At 36.7% G+C, this 24,513-nt stretch overlaps 3 protein-coding genes and 1 pseudogene across 4 annotated transcripts; 1 reads left to right on the top strand and 3 right to left on the bottom strand.

Annotated features, from left to right (window-relative positions):
* Positions 1-2,709: 2,709 nt before the first annotated feature.
* On the bottom strand, positions 2,710-4,434 carry LOC101314104. The gene has a single exon (XM_004303085.1). The coding sequence runs from the start codon at positions 4,191-4,193 to the stop codon at positions 3,231-3,233; it is 963 nt and encodes a 320-aa protein (XP_004303133.1). The 5' UTR covers positions 4,194-4,434; the 3' UTR covers positions 2,710-3,230.
* A 1,923-nt stretch (positions 4,435-6,357) lies between these two features.
* Positions 6,358-9,972, bottom strand: LOC101295247. Its single transcript, XM_004303105.1, has 6 exons — positions 9,223-9,972; positions 8,999-9,078; positions 8,796-8,916; positions 8,592-8,697; positions 6,970-7,106; positions 6,358-6,855 (listed from the first exon to the last, which is right to left on the bottom strand). The coding sequence occupies exons 3-6, from the start codon at positions 8,873-8,875 to the stop codon at positions 6,771-6,773; spliced, it is 408 nt and encodes a 135-aa protein (XP_004303153.1). The 5' UTR covers positions 8,876-8,916; positions 8,999-9,078; positions 9,223-9,972; the 3' UTR covers positions 6,358-6,770.
* A 222-nt stretch (positions 9,973-10,194) lies between these two features.
* LOC101310912 lies at positions 10,195-13,253 on the bottom strand. Its single transcript, XM_004303075.1, has 8 exons — positions 12,945-13,253; positions 11,864-12,391; positions 11,605-11,786; positions 11,351-11,432; positions 11,177-11,248; positions 10,978-11,088; positions 10,765-10,905; positions 10,195-10,688 (listed from the first exon to the last, which is right to left on the bottom strand). The coding sequence occupies exons 2-8, from the start codon at positions 12,047-12,049 to the stop codon at positions 10,584-10,586; spliced, it is 879 nt and encodes a 292-aa protein (XP_004303123.1). The 5' UTR covers positions 12,050-12,391; positions 12,945-13,253; the 3' UTR covers positions 10,195-10,583.
* Positions 13,254-15,149: 1,896 nt separating this feature from the next.
* On the top strand, positions 15,150-24,193 carry LOC101313817 (annotated as a pseudogene). The gene is made up of 8 exons (XR_184911.1): positions 15,150-15,557; positions 16,412-16,511; positions 17,718-17,791; positions 19,916-20,043; positions 22,329-22,411; positions 22,987-23,048; positions 23,921-24,040; positions 24,123-24,193. The product of XR_184911.1 is annotated as an uncharacterized LOC101313817 (transcript).
* The last annotated feature ends 320 nt before the right edge of the window (positions 24,194-24,513 follow it).

The raw sequence follows: 24,513 nt of genomic DNA, 5'->3' as shown, positions 1-24,513 counted from the left end.
GGGNGGGGGGTCGTTCAAGCTTATGAATCCCATATCATAGGAGATACTGCTCTTATCTAAAACATCAACAATCATATTAGATTCACGAAAATATATGGCTGAGTTTAGCATTTTCCATTTCAAACATGAGCTTCCAACAACCATTAAGGAGGGAGCCTAAAGAATGGAGAGCTAGCTCTTTGCATCAAATTGAATCATGTCCAGATACATTGCTTAGCCTCCAAGAGTCTTCATAGCAAGGATTACTTGTTCAAGTTGAATTCCTCCTCAATTAATGATGTGGGACTAGCTCCACAATTTTGACTTTTCTCATCCCTTTTAGAGTTGGAATCCAAATTTGCTTCTTCTTCCTTCCTTGGACTTGGGCCTCTTTTGGGCTTTCTACATGTTTCTCTTCCTAATTATCTCCTTGTTTAATCCTCAATTCGTGCTGCATTATCTCTTCTTTAATTTCTGACAATAAGAAAGAAGAAATAAAATAAAGACAAGGTAGTTATCACAAATATTACAGAATCGTCAAATAATGAAGACTTTTAATCCAACTAGGCTTCCTAGTTGCACAAGGAATCCTACTCTAAATAAAACTCTTGACAAATTCTGCGTTTTCAGCTCGTTTTAGCACAATATACAACCGACTCTACCAGAAACTCTTAACTTGACTAAATGACTCAATATTACAACAATAAGGGTTAAGCAAAGTATAAATGGAGATAAAAACATATTAAGAACATCGCATTTTATGCTCCTATCAGCACACTAAGAAACAATGTTGTCTGTTTCTAAATGTCCAACATAGTGCCCATTGACAAATAAGGGACCAACAAATTTACTCTTTTGATAAGATCCAGTTGACACAAATGATCTCGTACTAAAGATGCAGAAGAAAATGGTTGGTTAAAAATTCTCCACTCTTGGGACATTTCTTCTGTTGTGTTGAAGACTATCAATCAACATTTTTGGATGATTTTCTAGCAGTTCCTCCATTTTACATTTTTTTACCTCTTTCCATATAATAAATGTCTGAAACTTAAGACAAAGTAAACTACAATTATTGGGCATATCCAAAACACTGCAAAGACAAATCAAGATGAAGGGGAAAATATAATGTCCAAGAGAATCAATCAGTAAGTATTGCCTCACTACAAAAAGGCAGTTGTCTGAAAAGACTAATAGCATCTGGACAGAAACTAGATCAGCCGAACCTCCACCATCTCCCTTTTGTTTTGTATAATTCCATCACCAATTCCACCACCTTTGCAGCAACCATTCAAGGTTTCTACAAAGTGCGATCCATTCTTCTCATGGCTGTTTATGTTTCTGTAATTTTACAACACTTTGTCTATGAAGATTGTTTGTTTTTATGGTTGCCGATTTGGTTTTGTAACATGTTTAGATTTTCTGATATTTATAACTTAATGATTGTTACAAACTTGTTCATGTGATATTTTATGTGCTAGATTTGGGGCAGCATGTTTCAATGTGTTCTTGATTGTATTCGATTAGTTTTCTGAATTGAGCAGGCAAAATCAATGGTTGCATACAGCCTAAGGCCATGGTTGATATGTGGGTTGCGATTTCATCTACCAAAGTGATATATGATTTTAGTCATACGCGAAGTTGTCTAGGTCTTTGTTGCTTAAAAGTGGTTAAGTATAATTCTGAAAACTTGCATGTTAATAGGATGAGTGACGCCCTACCTTGTGCATGTTTCTGATTCGGCTTACTGTGCTTATGTGTTTTCTTGTTTAATTTCTACGCGAAGTGTCTTTAAATGAGTTAGCATACAATTTAGGATTACACGCGAAGTTAATTCTAAATACTTGTGAAGTCTTAACGATTGGAGTAACCGCGAAGGGCTCTAAATCAGAGTCTGAATTGAAGTAAATTCTAGGATATGTAGAAACTGCTGTACCAAATGTCTTGCATAACTTGTTACATGTTCTTGAGTGTTTTCATTTCTTGTTTTGTGTGAAGTTGTCGATCACTTGTATATATGTTAGTTTAGGTTTTATTTCAGCTGTAGTTTTAGTTAGATAAATCTTTCCAAACCCCCCCCCCCCCCCCTTTTTCCAATTTCTGTTTATTATGTGAATATGAGAGTATGTGTTAGCACTTATAAGTTCAATTCACCCTTTGACATCCCCGGACTGAACGATCCCTACTTATTCTATACTAACGATGACATTTGCAGGGTAATAAATTGCGTGAGGTTACATTGTTTACTTTGTAGTCAAAGTAGTCTCCATCATGTGCCTAGGAACATTATCGAAAATATAAAGATCTATGATATTGATTTGCTGTTTAGAAAAAGCATTGAGAACATGTAGAATATCTTTGGCAGCTGTAATAGATGAAATGATCTGCATATTATGAAGAACATGTAGATATCCATGAGGGCTTGGCAAAAATTAAAGAACCATCTGCAAATGCATTGATGAATATACGTTACTATATCATTAGTTCATCCTTATCAGAACCGCTTTGACATATACCATCGCACTAGGGAAGCACTCAAACCGTACAACTCTTTTACTTTTTTGTTCTAATCAATAACCAGAACTTATGTTGACTTGATAGAAAACTGCGTTTATATGCTGACTTCTACATAGGAGAAGAGCTTTCTTAATGATCTAAGAAATCCTGCATCAAATGTGCCAATCAACTCTGATATATCTTTAGATGAGTCTAGAAAAATAATTAGCACCTGACAAACTAAAGTTTTGAGAACTGTATCTTCATCTACACTCTCAAAATTTGTGAATCGTTGCTTCTTCCATGAAGACTATGAAATCACAGAACACAGTCCATTCCTTACTTGGGACAAATGAATCTCTAGAAATCCAAATATTAGAATTGAGATGTCCCTTTTTTTTTCCTCAGGGAAGAGCTTCAAAACACGGCAGTTGCTCAAGTGACATCACAATCAGTATCTATGTCAGCTTGAGATGAGGGGAGATATCATTAAACCAGTACAAGTCCGATATAAACAGATACCAGAAGTCAACTAGAGTAGAGAGCATCCCCAATAGTCATAAGGTGAAGCATACAACAAATGCATAATTATCTTGAATCGGGAAATGGAAGTTGGATCTCATTTCCCACAACAAATACATACAACAAGCACCACAACTGTATGTAATAAACCCTTGACAAGTACAACAAGAACTATTTCACAAAACCTAGAATTGAAATGAAAAGAAGTTGAGAGCAAACATGAGAATTACCCAAAATCAATTATCCCCAGTAGGAAAAAGAGTAAGAACTTTCCTGCCAGTAGCACCAGTTGCATTCGCTGATTCCATGTCCTCAATATACCCTGGCACTGCTGGACTGTGAATTGGTGCCCCCATCCTATGCACTGGCTGAGACTGCCTAGCCAGGAACGGATGCTCAAATTGACCGTTTGGATTTGGTGGGGAACCAAAATGCCCCACCTGGGGCTGCCTGTGATGGTGATACTGAGGAGTCTGCTGCATCTGGGGATGGGTGGCAGCTGCTGTCATGTGCTGCTGTTGCTGCTGATGGTGATGCTGAATAGTCACAGGAACAAACGGCAGGAAATGGTCGGAATTAGGCCTTCCTGGGTGTAAGAAATGAGCTGGAACTGGTGAGCTGGCGAATAAATGATCAGTGGCAGGATCAGCGGAACCTCCTCCACCGGCGCCAGCACCAACCCCAGCAGATAATCCCTGCATTCGTTTGAGATAAAGGCGGTACTTCTGCAAATGGCTGGCAACATTCTCCCTAGTCAACCCATCCACACTCATAAGCTGCATTATCGTCTTGGGAACGGCATTCTTGATCCCCAAATGGGCGACGGCATCGACAAAGCGCTTGTGGAGCTGTGGAGTCCACACTAGGCGGGGCCGCTTAAGGGTGCGGGCGGGCTCATCCCCGGGCCCTCCTCCTCCGGAGCCCAGGTCAGCGGAGTCAGCGAAATCAGCAGACGAGTTGGGATGGGCAGGAGTAGCAGGAGGCAAAGAACTGGCCGGTGGGGGTGGGGGTGGAGGTGTGGGCGTGTGCTGTGGGCTATCGTTAGCATTGGTATTGGTATTTGGATTGGGATTTGATCTGATGTCAAAGGCCAGAGCAAGATCAGGACTTATTAGGGTTTGGGATAAGGGCATAAGCTCCTCAGGAGATGGGAGTTGTTCTTCCCATCTGGAGAACCAATTGGAGTCGTCTTCCCTCATTATTGATATGGAAAACAAGTTGCAGTAGAGACTTACCCAATTGATTTTGCCGATCAGCCTCAGGGCTTGATTAATGATCAATCCCGGGTCTAGCTAACATACTGTCTAGGAAGAATCGGTATTGCTGTTTCAGACAGTCAGTGACAGAGACAGGAAGGACTCGGAAGACGATTGTGGCGCCGGATAGGCGAGGAGGATGAGAAATTGAGAAGAGAGGTTCGAGGTAGATCTTGTTTTTTTTTTCAGCTATCCTTACGTTGACTTATGGGTCCTCTTGTGTTGCCAGGCCTGCAGTTATATTCATTTCCGCGTTAATTTCCTTCTGTTTTTTCTTCATTATCTAGTGCACGTACTAGTTAGTCAGTTACTGTTGTGGGTTCTCTTAATTGATTTGGGGGTTTTAATCAAGTTTTTTCTTGAATCTAAGGGCTAGAAGGCAGCCCTCCGTTATCATGAAACCGTAAAATATAAGGTGGGCATATCAAGTCTAAATCTTATTGTGTAAGAATACCTGCAAACAATATCAGGAGACCCCACACAACCTATGTCTTCAAACAATAACCATTTAGCAAATAGTGCATCATTGACGACTCTATTTGCTTTGCATAAAACATGACGATATAACGGAAAACTAAAACTCATATGGACCCATAAAAGACTATGTATATCCGCTTTCCATTATGCGAAGATTTTATTTTGCCGTAAGGAGGCTGCGACCATTTGACCAAAAAAGAAACTCGTTGCCTCAATAAAGCAGTCATAGCACATCGCATGCGCTTATCAGGACATAGCCCACGTCGCCCTATAGTAGATGAGCTTATTGTCGGCATGAAGCCACAAAGATTTAACCAATTCCAATTTATTATACTAAAAACACAGCAAAGAATATAAAACAACAGTCCAAGCTACGCCCAGAATAAGAGCCCAAGCCTAGACAACAGACCTAGGGGAATAGGGATCACGCGCAACCAGCCGCCATCACAACAAACCTACTGCCACCGTGAAAGACATGTTTTTTTGGGAAAAGAAACTCGACAAGAGGGGTCGATCAGCCCATACTGATTCTGATATCAAACAGCGACAAGCGTGGCCCGTGGATCATCCTAGCACCGATACTGTCCCAACTTAACCACCTTTAAGATGTTAGGTTTAAATCATAAAAGGTCTCGGTACAATTAGGAATGATCCATCCACTTATAAGTTATATTTTATTTGTCATTTTTCCAATGTGGATCTCTCCTCTCCAACACTCCCCCTTACATGTAACCTAACTTTTAGGTATGCACGTGAAACTAATTAACAAACTGAACCCAGGCCCCACAACAACCGAAAGAACCCCAAACTCTCCATGACAACTGAAAGAACCCCAAACTTGAAAGAACCAAACCAAAGTTATGACCCCTGAAAGAACCAACCTAGGCTTGTGGAGACGCAACTGGAGAGGGACTCGCTCTGATACCATATCAAACAACGACAAGTGTGGCTCGTGGATCATCCTAGTACTGATATTATCCCAACTTAACCACATTTAAGGTGTTGGTTTTAATCATAAAATATCTCGGTACAATAGGAATGATCCACCCACTTATAAATTATATTTTATTTGTCACTTTTCCAATGTAGCCATGTAAGATCTCTCCTCTCCAACATTTGAGTCATCTAGCCCTGCAGTGAACCGGTTGATGAAAAGGAAGAAAATCACAATTAAGGCCAGTGAACCCATTGATGGAAAGGAAAAATTTCACAATTAAGGCGCTAACGGAAAAAGAGAAAGCTGAGGCAAATACAACAATCCCATGATTGCATACAAGAGTGTTGTTAGAAAAGAAACGCGGACAAGCCAAAAAAGTCAACAGCACAAAATCCCATACTCCAACAAGTGCAAGCAGACCGCTGTTACTGAGAATAATCTCCAATTGATTCAACATCTTAAGAAGAAGCTTGTAGTGGTCGATATTACCTTGGTAAGTACCGTGCATTGGAAAATAAAAACTGGTGCCTTACAAAAGCTGAAGCCTCCCCTCATATTTCATGCTCAGCCGCATTTCGTAACGTGTAAGACCCTTAATCTGAATAAAATATAAGAAATTTTCTCTTTAGTTGGGACTAGATATGTGCCCGCGCTTTGCTACGGGTGTTGGGGCTTGGACTAAATTTAGAACATGTTCATTCATTTATACGACGCATTGTCTTTGCATATACATAAAATTTTGAAACACATACCAATATCTCAAATAAAAATGGTTGCTTTCAGTCGGCTAGATTTTGTCCTGCATTCATTTCATGAAGGTGTAAAACACATAATATTATCTACTAAACATGGTTGCTGTCAGTTGGCTAGAATTTGTCCTGCATTCATTTCTTGAAGGTGTAAAGCATAATGATTTCATCATTTGTCTTGGCTGCAAATTGCTGCATATACTTTAACTCTGTCGAAGGCAATCTTTCTCTCCTGAGTCTGCAGTTTCTTCTTCTGTTTAAGAATTCCAGTCATCTCCTTGTGGTCTCTACAAACTACTTCTCAGCACCAAGATCCTTCTCGACTTCTGTGTCGGCCTCTACCTAGGTTTACAAAATCTAAGGCTGTAATTCTGCACATGTAGACAGTTGACTCTGCAAATCTCTCTGAAACTTGAAGCTGCTCCAAATATCTTTTTGCAACCTGAAATCACCTTGACAAACCAATCAGTATAGTTGAATACACATTTCAATTTCTATTAAAATTTTCCACCATCAGTGTTACACCATCTTCAAAGTTATAGAAGAGCATACTTACACTGAAACTATGTAGCAAAAAACGAAGCGAGTGATTCCTTCAATTATCAAATTCTCATTCCAGAGGTAGTATAGTCGGGTGTAGAATATTAAATAAGCCTTATAGTACAGGCCTCTTCCGTCTCCAGAAGATTTCTCCTACACAGCAAACCAAAAGAAAACATTGAAAATCCCATAGTGTAAAGATCAAAAGAAAATTATGACCAGAGTTGAGGAGACAGGAGAGCAGGATATGAAAATTAAAAATCTACTTCTCTACTTCACGGAATTGACTTGAAAAAAAGAGTTCTTTACAGGGCTAAACTCAAAGAGAGTACAAAATATAAACACGAGGAAAATGATTGAATAATTGCACTATATATTGAATCTGCTTCAGTAATTTCAAACGTCAGCTCTATCTCTATCAGGCTAATAAAGACAGAGAAAGGTAAAATGCGATATTTGAGGAATTCAAGTACAATAACCAAAGAACTCTTCAATACATCAGGATGCCATAAAAAGAAGGCCTGAAAAAGGCTGTAATGTTGCAATAAATAGAAGGTCTCCCAAACATGCAATTCTAAGAAAAATGCAACATCGCAACCAAAGTACTTTCATGGACAGTTACCCACAACAACATGCAACATATCTACTTATTCCTAGATTACACATACTTACTGGGCACAGGTCATTGTCACTTTTATCTAGTGTTTCTTTGCGGTTTTGAATGTGACCGGAAAAGAAAATGTAAATTTCAGGACAACTTTATCATAGATATTTCACTATTGTTGTTGTAATTAGAAAGCAATGGTTAAGATAAGATTCAAAAGATACCGGGTATCCTACGCTTGCCTACTATGCTTCAGTTCATCCCACACTGACCCTGTAGACTGCATTTTTGTTTATTCAGCAAGAGTTTATATCACAAAAAGGCAAGGTGGAAATAATTTGGAAGAGTTAAGCAGACAAATAATTTGACACAACTATTACAAATAGCTCAAGGTATTAACACTAATACTAATAACCAGCTAAAGACGGATACCTACACTGTCATGGAAATGGACAGATGAGTCACCAAACTGCCATTTTTAAAATAATAACCAAATCTCTAGTTAGTTAATCAGATACAGAGTATGCCAATTGGAATGTACATGAGACATATAGTGTATAAAGCCATAGGCTAAACCCATCAACTAATGCATTATAGCATTAATTAGCTTCTTATAATGTGGTGAAGAAGAAGAAGAAGAAGAATATGTCGAAAGGTGTTCTGGTATGATCTATAATACCTTTTTTGCTAAAAATTGGTAAATCTCAATAACTGTAACAAACAAAATTGAGATTGAACATGTTCTTATGGTATGATCTATAAAATTCACTTATTAAAATCAAAAACAAAGAAAAGGAATGTCATAAAGCATTTAACTTACCTCAAGAAATCTGAGAGAAAAAAGGGAAAAGATATTGCCGAAGATAGATCACATATTTGTAAACTACAAATAATTATGATAAAAAAAAGAACTACAAATAATTAACTTCATAGTTATGTAAGTTTAAGATTTTGGAATACTATTCAAAATACTATACATGAACAATTGCAACAGACAACTGGTAAGGAGACAATTCATAGGCACCTAAACTCACCTTAAGGTCCTGACAGATATCCAATATCGTAGTCATGCCATATGGATCACTCTTGTAGCTATCAAGAAGACTCAAACCACCCAATAATCTAAAATGCATTGCAAAGCTGCACAGTGCCAAACACAAAGAACCAATTTTTGTCAATGAGCAAAACTAAACTTGAAGAAAGAACCAAGCTACAATTCAACAGACTAAAGATTTTACCTCAAACAAAATCTAAGATAACAGAAATGCCAATCAAGCTTGGTCCAAATAGACAGAATCCCATATATCAAGCTTCTCATTCTTCTTCAACAAACCGAGCTTTCATTTTCTCAGTAGAGACCTGCAATATTTGAGTAATGCGGGAAAAAAGTTGATCATATCTTTTCTGAAGGCGTAATCCATAAAGACGCAATGAAACTTACAATTTTCTCTCTTGGCAAGGACAGTTCCAAGACTTGGGTGGGTAACCCTCTACGGTTACCTATTCAAGAGAACAGTCTCGCTGCATAGAATATATCCATATACATCTCAGATTTTGGCTCAATAATGCTAAAATTCTTAAAAGTGGTGTGTGAACTGTGACACTGCATTATATTGTGGTTGGGAAATGATGAGAAGAAAAAGTTTGTGCGGAAGCAAAACTTACATGAAATCTGGACTCATCTACATTCTCCAACGAATTAGCAATCTCAACTTGCTTCACCACTGCAGATTGCAGCACCTGTAACAGCACAAAAAGGTAATTTCATATATCCAACAAAAGGTGTGAAAACAATTGATCAAAAGCAGTCAAGTATAGCTTAGTCTCTTTGTTTGCTCAAGAGCAAATTCAACTTGTCCAAAGATTGCATAAGCATTCCATGTGAAAACAAATGATCAAAAGCAGTCAAGTATATCTTAGTCTCTTTGTTTGCTCAAGAGCAAATTCAACAGACTTGCAAATTGATCTTGTCCAAAGATTGCATAAGCATTCCATCATTTTCTAAAGCACCCCCAGAAAACTGAAAACAAAAGTAACAAAATTACATGCAATGAAATAAAGAAATAGCAAAACAACTTGATCATAGGTTCATACAAAAGATAGAGAATATCCATTTAATTCATAAGCTGCAACTGCTATATAAACTATATGGTTGCAAAATATAAATCAACTTGTTCCGTCCTCCTTCAACGATCTTCGGCTCACATGTGCGAAAATATAGCGATCAAAGTGTTTGGGTTTTTGCACAAAATTCGTTGAAATCAGCTAAAGACTTTAGCCATCTGTACATGCTGTTAAAGCAATGGAAGAAGAGAAGGGTTGATGTTGTCACAAAATCAAACACTGAATCCACACAGTGTATGATTCTGTTTGAGCATAGAGAGAGCATGAAACAATATAGACAACAATTAATTGCTAGCACCAGAAATCACTTACCTATTTATATGAACTCCAAGCAAGGCCTCACTTCCCGAATGAAAGATGAATTTGTCAAGAAACACCTGAAAGAAAACAACATAAAAAAAAACTCAGAACATCTGAGGAGTGGTCTTACTCCCAGAAATCCTATATTAAAGAAAATTCTCCCATACTCAACCATATCATTATCGTACAGAACCATATTAGTATGGTATACTAAAACCATATCATTCTCCTATACCAAACCATTTGCATTGCTGTCTCACTTTTTTCTTCTTTTAGATGTTATACAGCTTCATACAAAACCATCAAATTATGGTCCTTGAAGATCAAAACATTCTCCCATACTTGGCTCAAACAACATGTTCTCAATAATGATATGGTTTTGCTTTTGAAATAGTCATATCTCAATAGGTCTACAGATAGTTTATTTCCAAAAAAATGTGTACTGATCAGTAATCCAAAATAAAAGGAAATGCATAACACTTTTATTATGTTGTAACAAAAGTTATCAATTATAGCACTTTTATTTCAACAAAGACTCATGCAGTAAAATAATTAAATATCAAGAAAAACACTTCATCTGCATCATGATGTAGATCCCACTGTCATATTTGTTGTATGCGGTATGAGAGGCGAAAGGAGGGAAAATTGTAATAAACATTGAAGGACTTTAACATTGCACTTGCAAACACCGTCTGCAGCAGAAGCATCTAAATCCAACAAAATATAAGAAAAGTTAGCAAATAAACACAACTGAAATCCGACAATTACTAACAAAGGCCTTACGGTGGCTCTTGCTATCTCAATTCGTCTATTCAATGATGTCAATTCTGGCACGAAATCCCAAAACTTGGCAATTTTCTCCTTTAGTTTCATAACCAACAAAAACCAATGGTTTGTGATTTCATCACGCAACAGGATGAAAATCTGCAAAAGCACAGGAAATTATACACATGACAAGCAACGTAATATCAATGTGATGAATTAACCCTTAATTACCTGAACACAATGCTTTAATCGCCTATGGAACCTCTGCAGCCGACAATGAGCAATTGTTAATGCCACTGAAACAGGGACAACAGATGGATCCTCATTTAACCTGGCTTGTTCCTATTCATGAACATAGCATTCATTATTAACATTGTTTGTATCTAGGTACAATAGCAGAGTTATTATTCCCAATGTGATTTCTTTATACCCCAAAGAAAGTAGGCAAGAACCATGAGTCGGAGTTGGTCTGACACAAGTACGCCACCCAAATGTTTATGACCTGAATCATTTTCAGTCATCTCACATAGTTAAGATTACGCCCATATAATGTATGTACAATACTAGCTTAGAAGAAATTGGCATGGACAATTCATTCGCATACCTTCGAAGAAATTGAGACGGTCGGGCAAAGACCAATATCCTCAAGGGACACCCCAAAATCCCCACTGCAGGCAACTTCTTCCCTGTATTAATCAAATGCACTGGTCAAAAACAATAACGCTCTTCTGCGGTCACAATATCAACCAAAACTCACATAAATTATTGAAAACAGAAGCACAGAAGCTTCATATAGCATTGAATGACCAACTGAAAATCCTAAATACAGGTCACAAAACTTATAATGTCTTTACTGACCTGGACTCATGTCCTCCTTTCCTTGGCTTCCCAAATAAGGACTTTAAGACCTTAGAATCCTTCTGTGATATCTTTCTGATCAAAGGAAAATTCTTGTTTCTGTTTCTACGTCTGGCCTCTTCCATTGTGTCACTTTTTTCATTTCCTTTGTCCGTCTCCCTCTTATCTGCCAAATGGTCAACCTGTAAAACGGTTCAGCAGCAATAGGTCATATATCGCTAATGCCATTTTGGTAACTAGGAATGTTTTAACATGTTACCTTGTTTGCAGGGATTTCCCCACAGATTCGATGCTTTCCACCGCTGTCCAATGTTATTGGGGTGTTGAGACTAAAGTTCTGTTTTTGTGACTCCTTGCAAATGTCTGCCACCAAATCATGCTCACCATTCTCCTTCATGGGAGGGATAATATTTTCAGCAACCTTATAGATGGTGTTTGCCCCCATTATCGTCACATTATGTATTACCTTACTAACAATACCTTCAATACCACCGACTTACAGTTTACAGACCAACTCTTGTACTTGAATTACTTGTTGTTTCAAAGTCTCATTATTCGTAACTAAACATCCCACTGTTGATTTAAGCCTCCACACGTCAGATTTTACAGCAGGTACTCCCGATTTCAACAATGATATACCTTCAAACACACTAATGTGGAATCCAGGACTACCATGGGTCGATTCATTGGTCTCGCCTTTCCTGACAGCAAACCTTTCTCTGAGTTTTCTTCTCTTATTTCTTCCGCTAGAGTCGTCACTTGAGGCCTCATCATTTGACCCCATCACCTACATGCGTATATATTATCTAATTACATCAGACTAGATATCATGATATCACAAATTCATGATCAAATAAGGTAATATAGAGGTATAAACAAGACATCTAACAAACAGCATGAATTAAATGCAGCTAAACAAATAACAAATCTATAAGCAGACGCATATGAGATGATTACAAAATATTTGATTATAAAGACCCAGCTAATCAGCATATCTACACGCAGCTAAACATGGAAGGTAAACAAAATTCGAAAACTAAGCATCAGTCTAAATACATAGACGTAGTACCATCAAAAAAATTTCTAACCCAGTAAAACCCAGACTCTCGAATTGAAAAAAAAATCTTCGAGTTCAACTCCTACAAACCAATTCAACCCCATTCAAATAATAGTAATCATCAGGGAGAGAAGAATAACTTAATCTTACAACTGAAGAGAGAGAGGCGCAAAATCTGAAAAATTGAATGTCAATTTAACTCTGAAAATCTAGATTAAGCAGAGTGAAACTAAAAGAAAATTTGCGTGGGAGTACTCCCCACGAAAACAAGTTTAATATTTACCCTTGGGAGGAGTCTCTGAGTGGGTTTTGCAGGAACAAAGCAGTGCTCCCGCTCAACCTGACCCTTGCAATTGAATATAGGGGAACGAATGGTGGGTTCGTTCTCTTGGATCTTGGAATCGATGAACTTGGTCACAATCGGAGCAAATGACTGCAATGTTCGATCGGGAAATATTCGTACCCTGATTTGTAGTCGGTGCAGATTTAACGGTGATACGGATACCGCGTGGGTTTTTGAGGTTTGAATTGGAGACTTCGAATCTCTTCGTCGGAGCCGCCGTCGTGGGATTAGGCCGGAGAGCAAGAAAGGTTTGGATTTTCTTTTTACGTTTGGGTCGACTGTCTGCCTCCCATAGTAAGATAATTTAGTTTTTACTGCTTTTTCTTTCTTTTCATCTTCATCTGACCAACGAAGAAAATTTCGATAATTACGGAAATTTTGACCCTCTAAAATATGAAAATTTCGGGAAAATATCGATTGCAGTAAAAAAATAAGAAAATTGACGGAAATTTTAAACCAAACTTTAAGAGATATTTGTTTTCTATATTATGTACTATATTTGAAATGAAAACCTTGAATAAACATTGATCTATAGGGAGTTGTAATAAGTTAAGGTGAAAAGATAAGTGTTGTACCGTTAATAATTTTTAAAAGTTTACTTTAAACTTTTTTTTTTTTTTATGGCTAGAAACCCAAAAAGAGACTAAGTCATCACGCCTTATATACATATGATATATTTCACATAGAATTACATAAGTACTTTAAAAGTGATAGAAAATGTTAGACAAATACCATTACATAATAGGTTTGAATTATGTGAATCAGTACATATACATATAATCGAGTCATTCATTATATATGGTTGTCATAATTTGCTAACACCACTAGCATCTAGAACATTAGGAGTTTACATGAGTATAGGATACTAAGTAAAAAAAAAAAAAGGAAATACTAAGTAATAAATAGGATTAATTAGAATTAATCGTACTTATATAAAAATACACATCAAACAACCATGACATGTTCATGCATGGGTGGCTGAGGCGTTTTGTCTTTTCCTTGGGCAACCAAGGTTCGATCTGGTTGTCAGGCGTATTGTCTGCTTCCTTTAATTTTAAAATTTGGGCCGAGTTTTGGTTTGGGCGGTTTGACTTGAGAATATCGGGAATTTCGTCAAAATATCGTAAATTTCGGGATATTTCGCGAATTATCGAATATTTCGGACGATACTTACTTGGTAAGTGGATTTAATATCGGGACAGTGAAAAAACGAAAATATCGCCGAAATTTCGGGGATATTTTCGATTTTTCACTCCTTGCATCTGACTAACTAACCGAAACGCTCCGTCCTACCAACGTCTGTTAACAGACGTTAGACCCACGTGAAAGGTTCAAGTGCACCAATCCGCTCCGCACCAAACTGAGCACTACACGCCGCTGCAACTGCTGCCGGCCTCGCCTCGCCGTGCACCATCATCATCGTCGCGATACTCCTCCTCTGTTTATAAAGTAAAGATCCGTTGGTTTTGGTGTGAATAGGAGAGAGAGGTGATGATCGGCGCCAGGAAAAGGTGAAGCAGAGATCGACAAAGGTATGGGATGGAGAAAAATATAAAATCACTTCGATTGTTAAGGACGGTTGTGGGTGACGTGCAGCGGGCTCCGACAGCTTTTACATTTTTTTGATAAATTAAGGATTTTTGTATCATTTAATGACTTAAACAGCTTTTTATTTATTTATTTATAATATCTCATCATCCCTCCCCAATACACGTGACTACACAAAACAAAAGCGTTTTGATAACAAAATTTTTTTTAGCGTTACGGAGAATCACGTGGCAATATGATCTTACATTACAATTAAATATTAACATTTAAATTTTACTAAAAAAAATTACATCAGCTATTTTATCAAAGACAATTTTAGGTCTGTTAATATTTTTAAACCCCAAAACTATTAACTCTAAACCTGAACCCTAACTCTAACCCCTAAACCCTAAATCTAAACGGTTAAACCCTAAACTCTAGTTCAAACTCAACAAAGACTTGGAGGGCCTTTTATAAAAAATAGAAAATTTTAATTTATAATTTATATTTTAGTCGTAATAAATTCACGTATCAATATTTGATTAGAATATAGAAACATTCCCACGTGCTCCGCTGTAGCATCGAAAAATTTCTCTAATGATAACCTTGAAGCCCTTTGAATTCCGTACATCTCATCATCTCCTCTTCAATTTCGGATAGGAGGAGAGCTCCACTTAAGGAAGGGTTTTGCAAAGTCCTTGCTCTTCTCTCTCTTATCCGATTTCTGTTTTGTTTTGACTCTTGGTATCTCTGGGTCTGGATATTTCGTGGTGGGACAGCGAAATTGGCGGGAACTAACGACCGAGTTGTTTGGGTCTGAATCGAATTTTGGTGTTCGTTAATGGCCAATCCTTCTGGGAACCATCAAGAACCGAGCCATGCCTCGTCGTCTTTCAACCCGACTAACGGAAACTCCACTCCGGTGTCAGCCCCCCCTGAGAGTTCGGGTGCCATGAAGCACAACCCGGGTATTTCTATGGATTGGACCGCAGAGGAGCAGGTCATTCTTGATGACGGGCTCGCCAAGTGAGTATTCAATTTAGGGTTTTCTTGAATTTTATCTTCAATTGGAGATCTGGTATGAAATATCAAACTTTTTTTTATCAGCTCTCCTGTTTTTATTGTTACTATTATTATTATTTTTTGGTTCAATATTTGGAGATGAAATATTATACTTCATATCCAGGTTTCCAAACTTTGAAAGAGTTATGGTTATTTGGTGACCGGAATCATGGTTTTTAGTGGATGTGAAATAGTGGAGTAGCTTTCAATGAATTCAGGTTAAATATTGCCAACTATAATGCATCTTGGCGGTTGAGTTCATCCCTCTGATAGGGCAAAGAGGAAAGCTGGTTTTCTCATTGCTAGAGTGTTGGCGATTTTAGGGTTTTGGATTCATTGACCCTATAACATTGTAGTCCTTTGGAGATCATAGCCACATTGTTCTGTGATGCAGCAAACCTACTGCCTAGATACCAGGATCGACAAACTCTAAAGCTTAGAGCTTAAACTACACACAAAACACTTTTATTTGGGAATCACTCCCTGGTCTCACCCAAAACTAGGTTTCTCACCCAGAACGAGGCTTCACGCCAATCTCATCACTGGAAAACTCAGAAACACTGATAATTTTATTCATATAACATACATGGGCATTAGGCCCTGACACTTATTTATACATGAGCAGACACTAACATTAACTAGCATTAGAGACTCATTAGGACTCTTAAATTTCTAAAACTGAAACATAAAAGACCTAATAAAAGAACTTTTTTTTTAACATCTACGTGCTTGTGTTTTTGTTTTGTATTGTTTTATCACTTTTTTTTGCCTATATACGTTTTAACTATTTTTTTGGTGTTTTTGATACCTACTTTCAGTTATGCAACAGAAGCTAACATAATCCGGTATGCAAAGATAGCTATGCAGCTACAGAATAAAACCGTTCGAGATGTGGCACTGCGTTGCAGATGGATGACTGTAAGCCATGTTCTTTCTGTTTTTTTGTTTCTGCTTTTTAGTTTTTGGGAATATTTATAATAGTCAATTATGGCTTTATTTGATGTGGACAATTACTATTACAGCCCTCAACATCGATAGTCTGTATAATGATGCTAGATTAGGGTCGGTTCCATCAAGTGATGTCTTTTGCCCAGTGATTGTTGTAAGAACAATGGAGGGCTATAATCAGTCATTAATTTTAGTGTGGTTTGAAAATATTTTTTTACTCATCTTGTTAAAGGATCCAGTGGTATTATCTATGTAGGGTATTATTTGTAAAGGGAGCGTGGGAGTTTTTATTTTAAGAACAGGATGAGTACAATCAACTGCATTTGTTCAGTATGACTTTTGTTATAAGATCAGCAGAAGAACCATCTCTTGTGCTGGCAAACATGTTGAGCTCCATAGTCTTGTACATTTAGTTTTCCAAGTGTTTAACAAAATTTGCATTTGCAATTATTTATATTGCAGTTTCAAAAATATCATTTGCATGGTTCGTATTTATTCTCTCTTCTCTTTTACAACATAATTTATAATCAAGTGACTACAATGTGAATAACATAATTGTCCGTAGTAAACTAAAGAACTTGGTTACCAACTATGTGATGTATTTAAGGGTTGTTCCAGGAATGCTACTGGATAATTTAATTCCTTATTTTGATTTTATTTCAAAAAATGCTTTACTTTGGTTCATCATTTTAATGACTTAAAATGGAAGTTTGCTACCTAGTTCTGAATCTGCCCAATTTTTTTATCAAGACAAAAAGCAAAGAGCAAGGAGGCGGGCAAGGAGTCCGCTTTAAAAGAAAAGAGAGCAGCTACAGCTAAAGGCATAGCAGCTCATCTTTAAGAACTAAAACTAAACAACAAGATTACTACAGCTGCTTCCCAGTTAAGAATAATGGAGGAGAGACTATAATCCTTAAATTCCTTAGATGCCCAGAACTTAATGCTCATATAAGATCTTGGCAGCTTGATGCTCATACTATTTCACAACAGAATGGTTCCTAGTATACCAATTTTGAAGAACATATGGATTTTGGAGATTGAAGGCGTAGAAAAGCTACAAAAAAAATTAATGCATTAGCATAGAACTGAAAGTAGTATCTCTTTTGAAACAGTCTATTATCTTTGAAACTGGTCATTGATCATTTAACTGGTTCTGTTGGTTTTTTTTTTTGCCAGAAGAAGGAGAACAGCAAGAGAAGGAAGGAAGAACTTAACTTAGCAAGGAAAAGCAAAGATAAGAAGGTCTGATTGTTTCTCTCTTTTCTGTTTTTATTACATGGATTTTTGAAGTTAGGAGGCTAACCACACTGTACCATCAATGCCACTTTGTTTGAACGTAGGTTTATACATGATATACTCTTCTTCTAATTCTAGAAAGTACTATTATCCTAGGGTTCCGCTGTTGCATGTATCTCTCTGGAGGGGATGATTATCGTTGAAGTATCCATCTCTTTTAATTAAATTTGTGAAATTTGATGGTTTAGCTTTGCAGCTAACGGAATTGAATAGTGCCAAACTTTTTGGCAGTAAAAGTAAATTTATATTTTGTGTATACTGACTGGAAGGATGAAAACATATTAAACTGTTGTAGTAATAGGAAACATTAGTCGCTTTTCCTGTGTAAAATCCAGTTTTTAATGACATGTATACTTGAACTTAATTTTATAAAGAGAAATTCGTCTGAACTTTTGCTCCTTATAAACTTTGGTATATCAAGTTTTAAAAATATCAAATTGGTATCTCATGTTTCCATCCCGACCTAAGATTGGTATATATAGCCAGATGACTAATTTACCCTTAGACCCAAAAAAATGACCAATTTAACCTTAAATTCTCTCTTTTTTTCTTAGTTTTTTTCTTCTTTGTTTTCATATTCCAATTTTCTTTTTTTTGGCTTTTTATATTTTTAGGAACGTAAAAAAAAATATTCATCATCACTTTCTCCTTGCTAATAATCTGTTCTTCATCTCATTCATCCTTGAATGTCAACGGCAACAACAAGATCCTTGAGTGTGAGCAGAAACAACAATGATTGAACTTCTATAAGTTTCCCCTCTTCAATCTTCAAGTTTATAAAGGTCAACCCAAATCATCAAATTACAAAACCTCTTCTAATATTTCTGGAATATGAAAACAATAAAAAAAATAAAAATAAAAACTAAGAAAAAAAGAGAACTTAAGGGTAAATTGGTCATCTTAATGGCTATATATACCAATCTTAGGTCGGGATGGAAACATGAGATACCGTTCTGATATTTTCAAAAACTTTATAAGGAGCAACAGTTCGTATACCATTGGGACAAATTTCTCTTTTACAAAACACAGAAGTCGGATATATTGTGCACCAGTTTATATCAGTATTTAAAACAGCACACTGCTGGGACGTTGGAAAAGCGCCTTTAGTATGCATCTGTTAGCATTTCTTCCAAATAGATGCTTAACTTCTATTTTCAATATTATATTCTATCAAAATATGTTTTTTTTATACATTATACATTATATGCTTCATAGTACACATGTAGAACTCTATCTGAGAGTAGAACTTCTTGTAGCCCCAAGTCTTCAGAGGCTGAGTAAACTTTGTCTTGTATTTGAATTGGATGTATCTTATTGTCTATTTGTCTTGTAATTGATTTGAAAGATCTTATGGGACAATGTTATTGACTTCTATAGGTTTTATTAAGTTTTCTGTATATCCATATGAAATGCTAAAAAGCTTACACCTAAACAACTTGACGCTTTTGAGGCACAAGGCTGAGGCAAAACTCCTTGCCTCATGCTGTCATGCTTTGAAACATTGGTTTATATATCACTAAGCAAAGTTCTATTATAAAAAAGAAAAACAACCTGGTGGATGGGCAATTCACATCCAGTATCTAACTGAAGCAATGTAACTGCAAATAAAGTTAAGATTAAACTCAGTTTACTACCTTGTACTTTTGGTCATTTTTTCAGTTTTATCTCTTATCAATTTTTTAATCAGACGTATCCATGTCCTCTCAAAATCCGTCACAGTTTCCTAAATTTGAAATTCTCTCCAAACATGACTTCAAAATCTGATGTGGAGCAGACAAGGAGGGCAGAAATGTCATTCGAGTAAACTGAATTTAATCCTTAAAATTACACCTTTATAACTCATTTTGGATTTTGTGAAATAGCATGATGTAATTCCCTCTAGTTCTCAGTTTGCTGATATGTTGTGTGTCGAACTGCATTACATCCAAACACTACAGACTCAACAGTTGCTAAGTTTCTTTTTGCGGCTGAAGGAATGATTCCATTCTGTCCACTCTCCCCCATTGGGAAACAAGAAATCCTACTATTCATATTTATTTAAACCATGCCTGTATATTGTTGTAGCCTCTAATTTGTAGTGGTATTAAACAGGAAAGAGTAGTCGATACTTCAGCAAAGCCATCACACTTTACAACCCGACCCAATGTAGCTCCCTATGTTCCTCCAATCATATCTATGGACAACGATGACGGCATCTCATACAAAGGTGAGGTTATGTAGTTCTGGAAGTGCTATATACGTGTTTTTCACCATAGTGCAGCATGTGTATGTGCTTAAATACAAGATAGGATTCTACATTGTTCGCTCAATCTATAGACACACTCCTGCACTTGCATGCATGTTTTTATTAACTTTGCATATAAGAACGGTTACTAGATTTTTTGTGGTATGTTGACTTGTTTCATGCAAGTGTTATATCTGCCTTGATCGTTACCATGGTTTAAATGTGCATTTTACTTATCTTTCACAACCTGTATTTATGAGCATATTGTCAATTAATTTTCTCTGCGGATATTTGACTGCCATCAATAATGTCAATATAGTCCTAGTAGTCAAATTTTTGATTGAGAAATGTACTTTTTTTTTGGTAGGAAAAACTTTTTCATTTAAAGGAACAGTATAAGCAATTCAATGCAGGAGACAGGAACCCTTGAACAGCTAGAGAACTCTATAGCTACGAACTACCTAAAACAAAAACAACTAAGAGATTACATGAAAAGAAATAATCCATAAACTTAGAACTTATCAATGCCCAAAGGGAGGACAGAAAATCATCTTCTCTCACCGAAGAGCCACCGTTTACCCCCTTTCTCCCTCCAGAGTCCTCCTATTCTTGTCTGTTAGCTCAGCTCAAAGATTGCCAATCTCAGAAGATCTCCCTGTTATCAAACCAGTTGTGTTTTTTAGGCAAAATTCTCTACGTATCACACCTGTTTCTACTGCAATTTGGATTGACAGGAACTGCTTGGTATAGTTCACAAACACATGCAGACACGAGATATCTAGTGGTTCACTCAAACTATGCTACTTCCACTTTGTGATACTTTAGTGATTTCACAGTGTCTCTAGTAAGGGCTTCTGTAAAAAATGTGGAAAGCCTCACTTAAAAGATAAGGCTAGACGATCTAAACCACAGTCTTATAAGTCCCTTTTTATTCCTGCAAACTTTTAGTCAACTCGGATATTTGACTAATTTAGCCGTTGGATTACAGTTTAATCATTTCAGTTTAATCGATTGCCTATATTTTCTGTATCATTTCACCATTTTGGATGGTCAAATGGTTTCCGACATTACCGACTTGTCAATGTGGAATCTAGAGATGAATGGTTTGGATTGTTAAAATTCATTGCATGCTTCTTGAAATGACAATCTTTTAGCCCCCTGCACCATGTTTTATAGGGAGAGGGGCCTATATAAGGTCTTAATGGCATGAATCCTAATGAGGTGAGGGACTCCCTATATATAAAGCTTGTGGGAGGTCCTTCTCTTACAAGTTTCAATGTGGATTCAAGCTGTCTAATTTTTACGTTATTCCCATGCATAAACCGTCTATTTTGTAGACTACACCAAGGAAACACAAGAATTTGGGTTGTCCTAAAGCTCATTTGGATTGGCAAGGATGCAATGACTGGACCATTGTTCTGTACTTGGTCTGAATCTCAATTCAAATATTCATCCTGTTGTGATCGCTTTGAATGGGAAATAAAAAAAGAGAACAAAAATAAAACATAGCAACTAAGAAAATCAATCGGAGGTAGTTCCCCACTCGCTTAGATGGGATTGCCTCACTCTCCTATAGCTGTGGTATTCTTGCCAGCAAGTGCGAGCTGCCTCTCTGAGCCGCTACGTTCCACTCACCCTCGCCTTTTGCTGCTCATACAAGGATCCCTGCACCTCTTTATATAGGCACAATAGTAGGTACTCTTCCTTATTGGCACCAAAGTTAGTTATCCATAAATCAAAATATTTTTCTTATCGGCTGTAGCTGTCCTCCTATACTTTGTAGGTGTAGAAAACTTGTATACGAATTCAGAACCAGAGTCTAGCAGACCATTTAAATTTATGACCTGTTGCGTTGGAGGGAATCAGAACCATGGTTCTTAAACTTGTTATATTGCACGCAGGAAAAACCTGGGTTCAAATTGGACCTTGTTATATTGTATGGATAACATGTGACATATAGTCTGGGCAAGTCCATCCACGCCCCATACCCATCAGAAACATTTATTTTGATTGAGAATTTGCGGTAATATATGGACATCTTGTTTCATAAACATAGTGACATGGACTTTACTCGTATATGTCTCAACTGGTTACGCGTATCCATGACAAAGTATCTATCACAATGGTTCTGTAGAAGTTATTTAAATGAAATTTGTGACGGAACCTACATCGTCCCTAGCTTTGCAATTATAACATTTGGCGGGGTTCAATTATAAAGCATAATTTGCTCGTAATGGTTTGTTTAGAATTGCTTGTTCTGTTTGCAGCTATTGGTGGGGTTACAGGTGAGCTTCTGGAGCAGAATGCACAAGCCTTGAATCAAATTTCTGCCAATCTTCAAGCTTTCCAGGTAGAGCTAATGATTATGTTTCTATTTTTTTTTTTTTTTTTTTTTTTAATTGTTCTTTATAACTGTCTTAGCTATTAATATAACATGTTAGGAAATTCAAACTCAAATTTTGGTCGTCATTTCTTACGGATATCTAGATAACCAACCAAACACCAAGTAATTGTTTGCATGTTTCTCATTAGGTAACATGAAGTTGTTCAATGTCGTCCTTCACTCTTTGTTCAGACATAACTGACATTCTAAAACTTTTACCGTAGATGGCTCAGTGCTCTGGTTGATGAGTTGGAGGATAAGTTAACATATTTTGCTTGCAAAAAGCTATGATACATAACTTAACATTTAAATGTGTTTAAGAACTAAGAAGAATGGTCTTTTAATCAAAGCTGGAATTTAGTGACAAATGGGTAAATAATCTTGCCTCGCGTTCATAAACTACGTATTTAATGAAAACCATAAAAATAGTAATAGTTCTAATGAAAAACTAAAAGGCCAAAAGTTGCATTGTAGTTTATCCAGAGAATGTTCCACATTCTTGGTGCCTTTAATTTGATTAAGTTATTTTCCTTGTCTTTTAGATACAGGAGAACATCAACCTCTTCTGTCAGGCTCGAGATAACATCCTCAAAATTATGAATGAGTATGCTAACCTCTGCCTCCTCTTCTTTTGTTCATATTAAGTGCAAATAGTATCACTTGACACCTGCTTTTCTCATTATAGATACACTTTTCTTTGTTTTTTTACTTTTATTTTTTAATTTCCTATTTCATGTGTGAACTGTGAAATAACAGTGTTTGATGATTTGACGTGCTAATGTTTGCTGGAAAATTTTCCCTTAATTCTGGCATTTATATGAATACATCTGTGTTAAATTAATAGGTCATTACCAAAAGAGAGGTGCATCTTTTTTCTTTGGTAGTAGATGATTTACAAAAGAAGCGAATGAGCAAATCTACTTGCCTGAACTGTCTAGACATTGCATCATATAATTATAACCTTGTCAGACATTCAGTTGCTGCTACATTTGCTGACGACACAGGCTCTTATCAGATTGACCTTTGCCATTTTGTATTTACCAATATCACCTCAGATATATTGAGCTTCTGATATGCATGTTTCTTTTTGTTAGTTTGTTTTGAACTAATTGTATTCACATATACAGAAATGTAAAGTTGAAATCGAGATTCCATTCTATTAGCATTTTTTTTAAAGGCTATTAGCATTGTTATGCAATTTGCAATTTGTTCCAGTTTATAATTTGAAGTTTTCAATGTTTGAAGTTCGTATTGTGCTTTTGTAATAGTTGCACACCCATTAGGAGATGCAATTGGATTGGTAGCTAGATATGTACTTGTCCCACTGTCTGTGATGCCGTTATGAGTTGTACATGAAAAGGAGGCCTGTAATAGAGGATACTAAACTATTATTTGAGAATTTTGTTTAAACTTCTGTTATCATATTTGCATACTAAGTTCTTCCATTTTTTTTTTTTTTTGCCAATTTCTGTACAGTTTGAATGACATGCCAGACGTAATGAAGCAGATGCCACCACTTCCAGTGAAAGTGAATGAAGAGCTTGTAAACCATGTCCTTCCCCCACCTGCACATCCAATGCAATGATAGTTTGGCATGTGGGCTTTTGTATACTTTCCAAAACATATTGTGCGTCCTAATGTGGCTGGAATTTCTCAATTCAGTTCTTCATCTCTGCAGGAAATATGGAGTTGATGGACCACCTTAGCCAACTCTTATAGTGCAGGCGATCTAATTGTTTATGAAGGTCTCAGTTTCATTTTTGTTTTTAAGTTTTTAGTTTCTCTTTATTCGTTTCCCCTTGACACTTGTATTTCATCTTGGGTTTAGCACTGACTTTTAACTTTATAAAATAGGTGTTGCTTAGTATTGTAGAGAGTAGGAAATAGTGTTCCATGTTGGTCATGTATTGGTTAATTAAAGAGCAATAATATGTAGATCTTTTGTATTAGCTGTCATTTGGTGATGCTCACTTGTTTCAACGCATTAGTAAACGGGTCTTGTTACAAGGGATGTCAAGCCATAGATTAATAAATTTTGCTAATAGTACACGGACTAAAGGCCAACGATA

The sequence above is a fragment of the Fragaria vesca genome, linkage group LG6 (assembly GCF_000184155.1).
Source record: "Fragaria vesca subsp. vesca linkage group LG6, FraVesHawaii_1.0, whole genome shotgun sequence".
NCBI classification, from domain to species: domain Eukaryota; kingdom Viridiplantae; phylum Streptophyta; class Magnoliopsida; order Rosales; family Rosaceae; genus Fragaria; species Fragaria vesca.
Note: the sequence above shows the minus strand (reverse complement) of the source record. Positions and strands in the feature narration are given on the sequence as shown.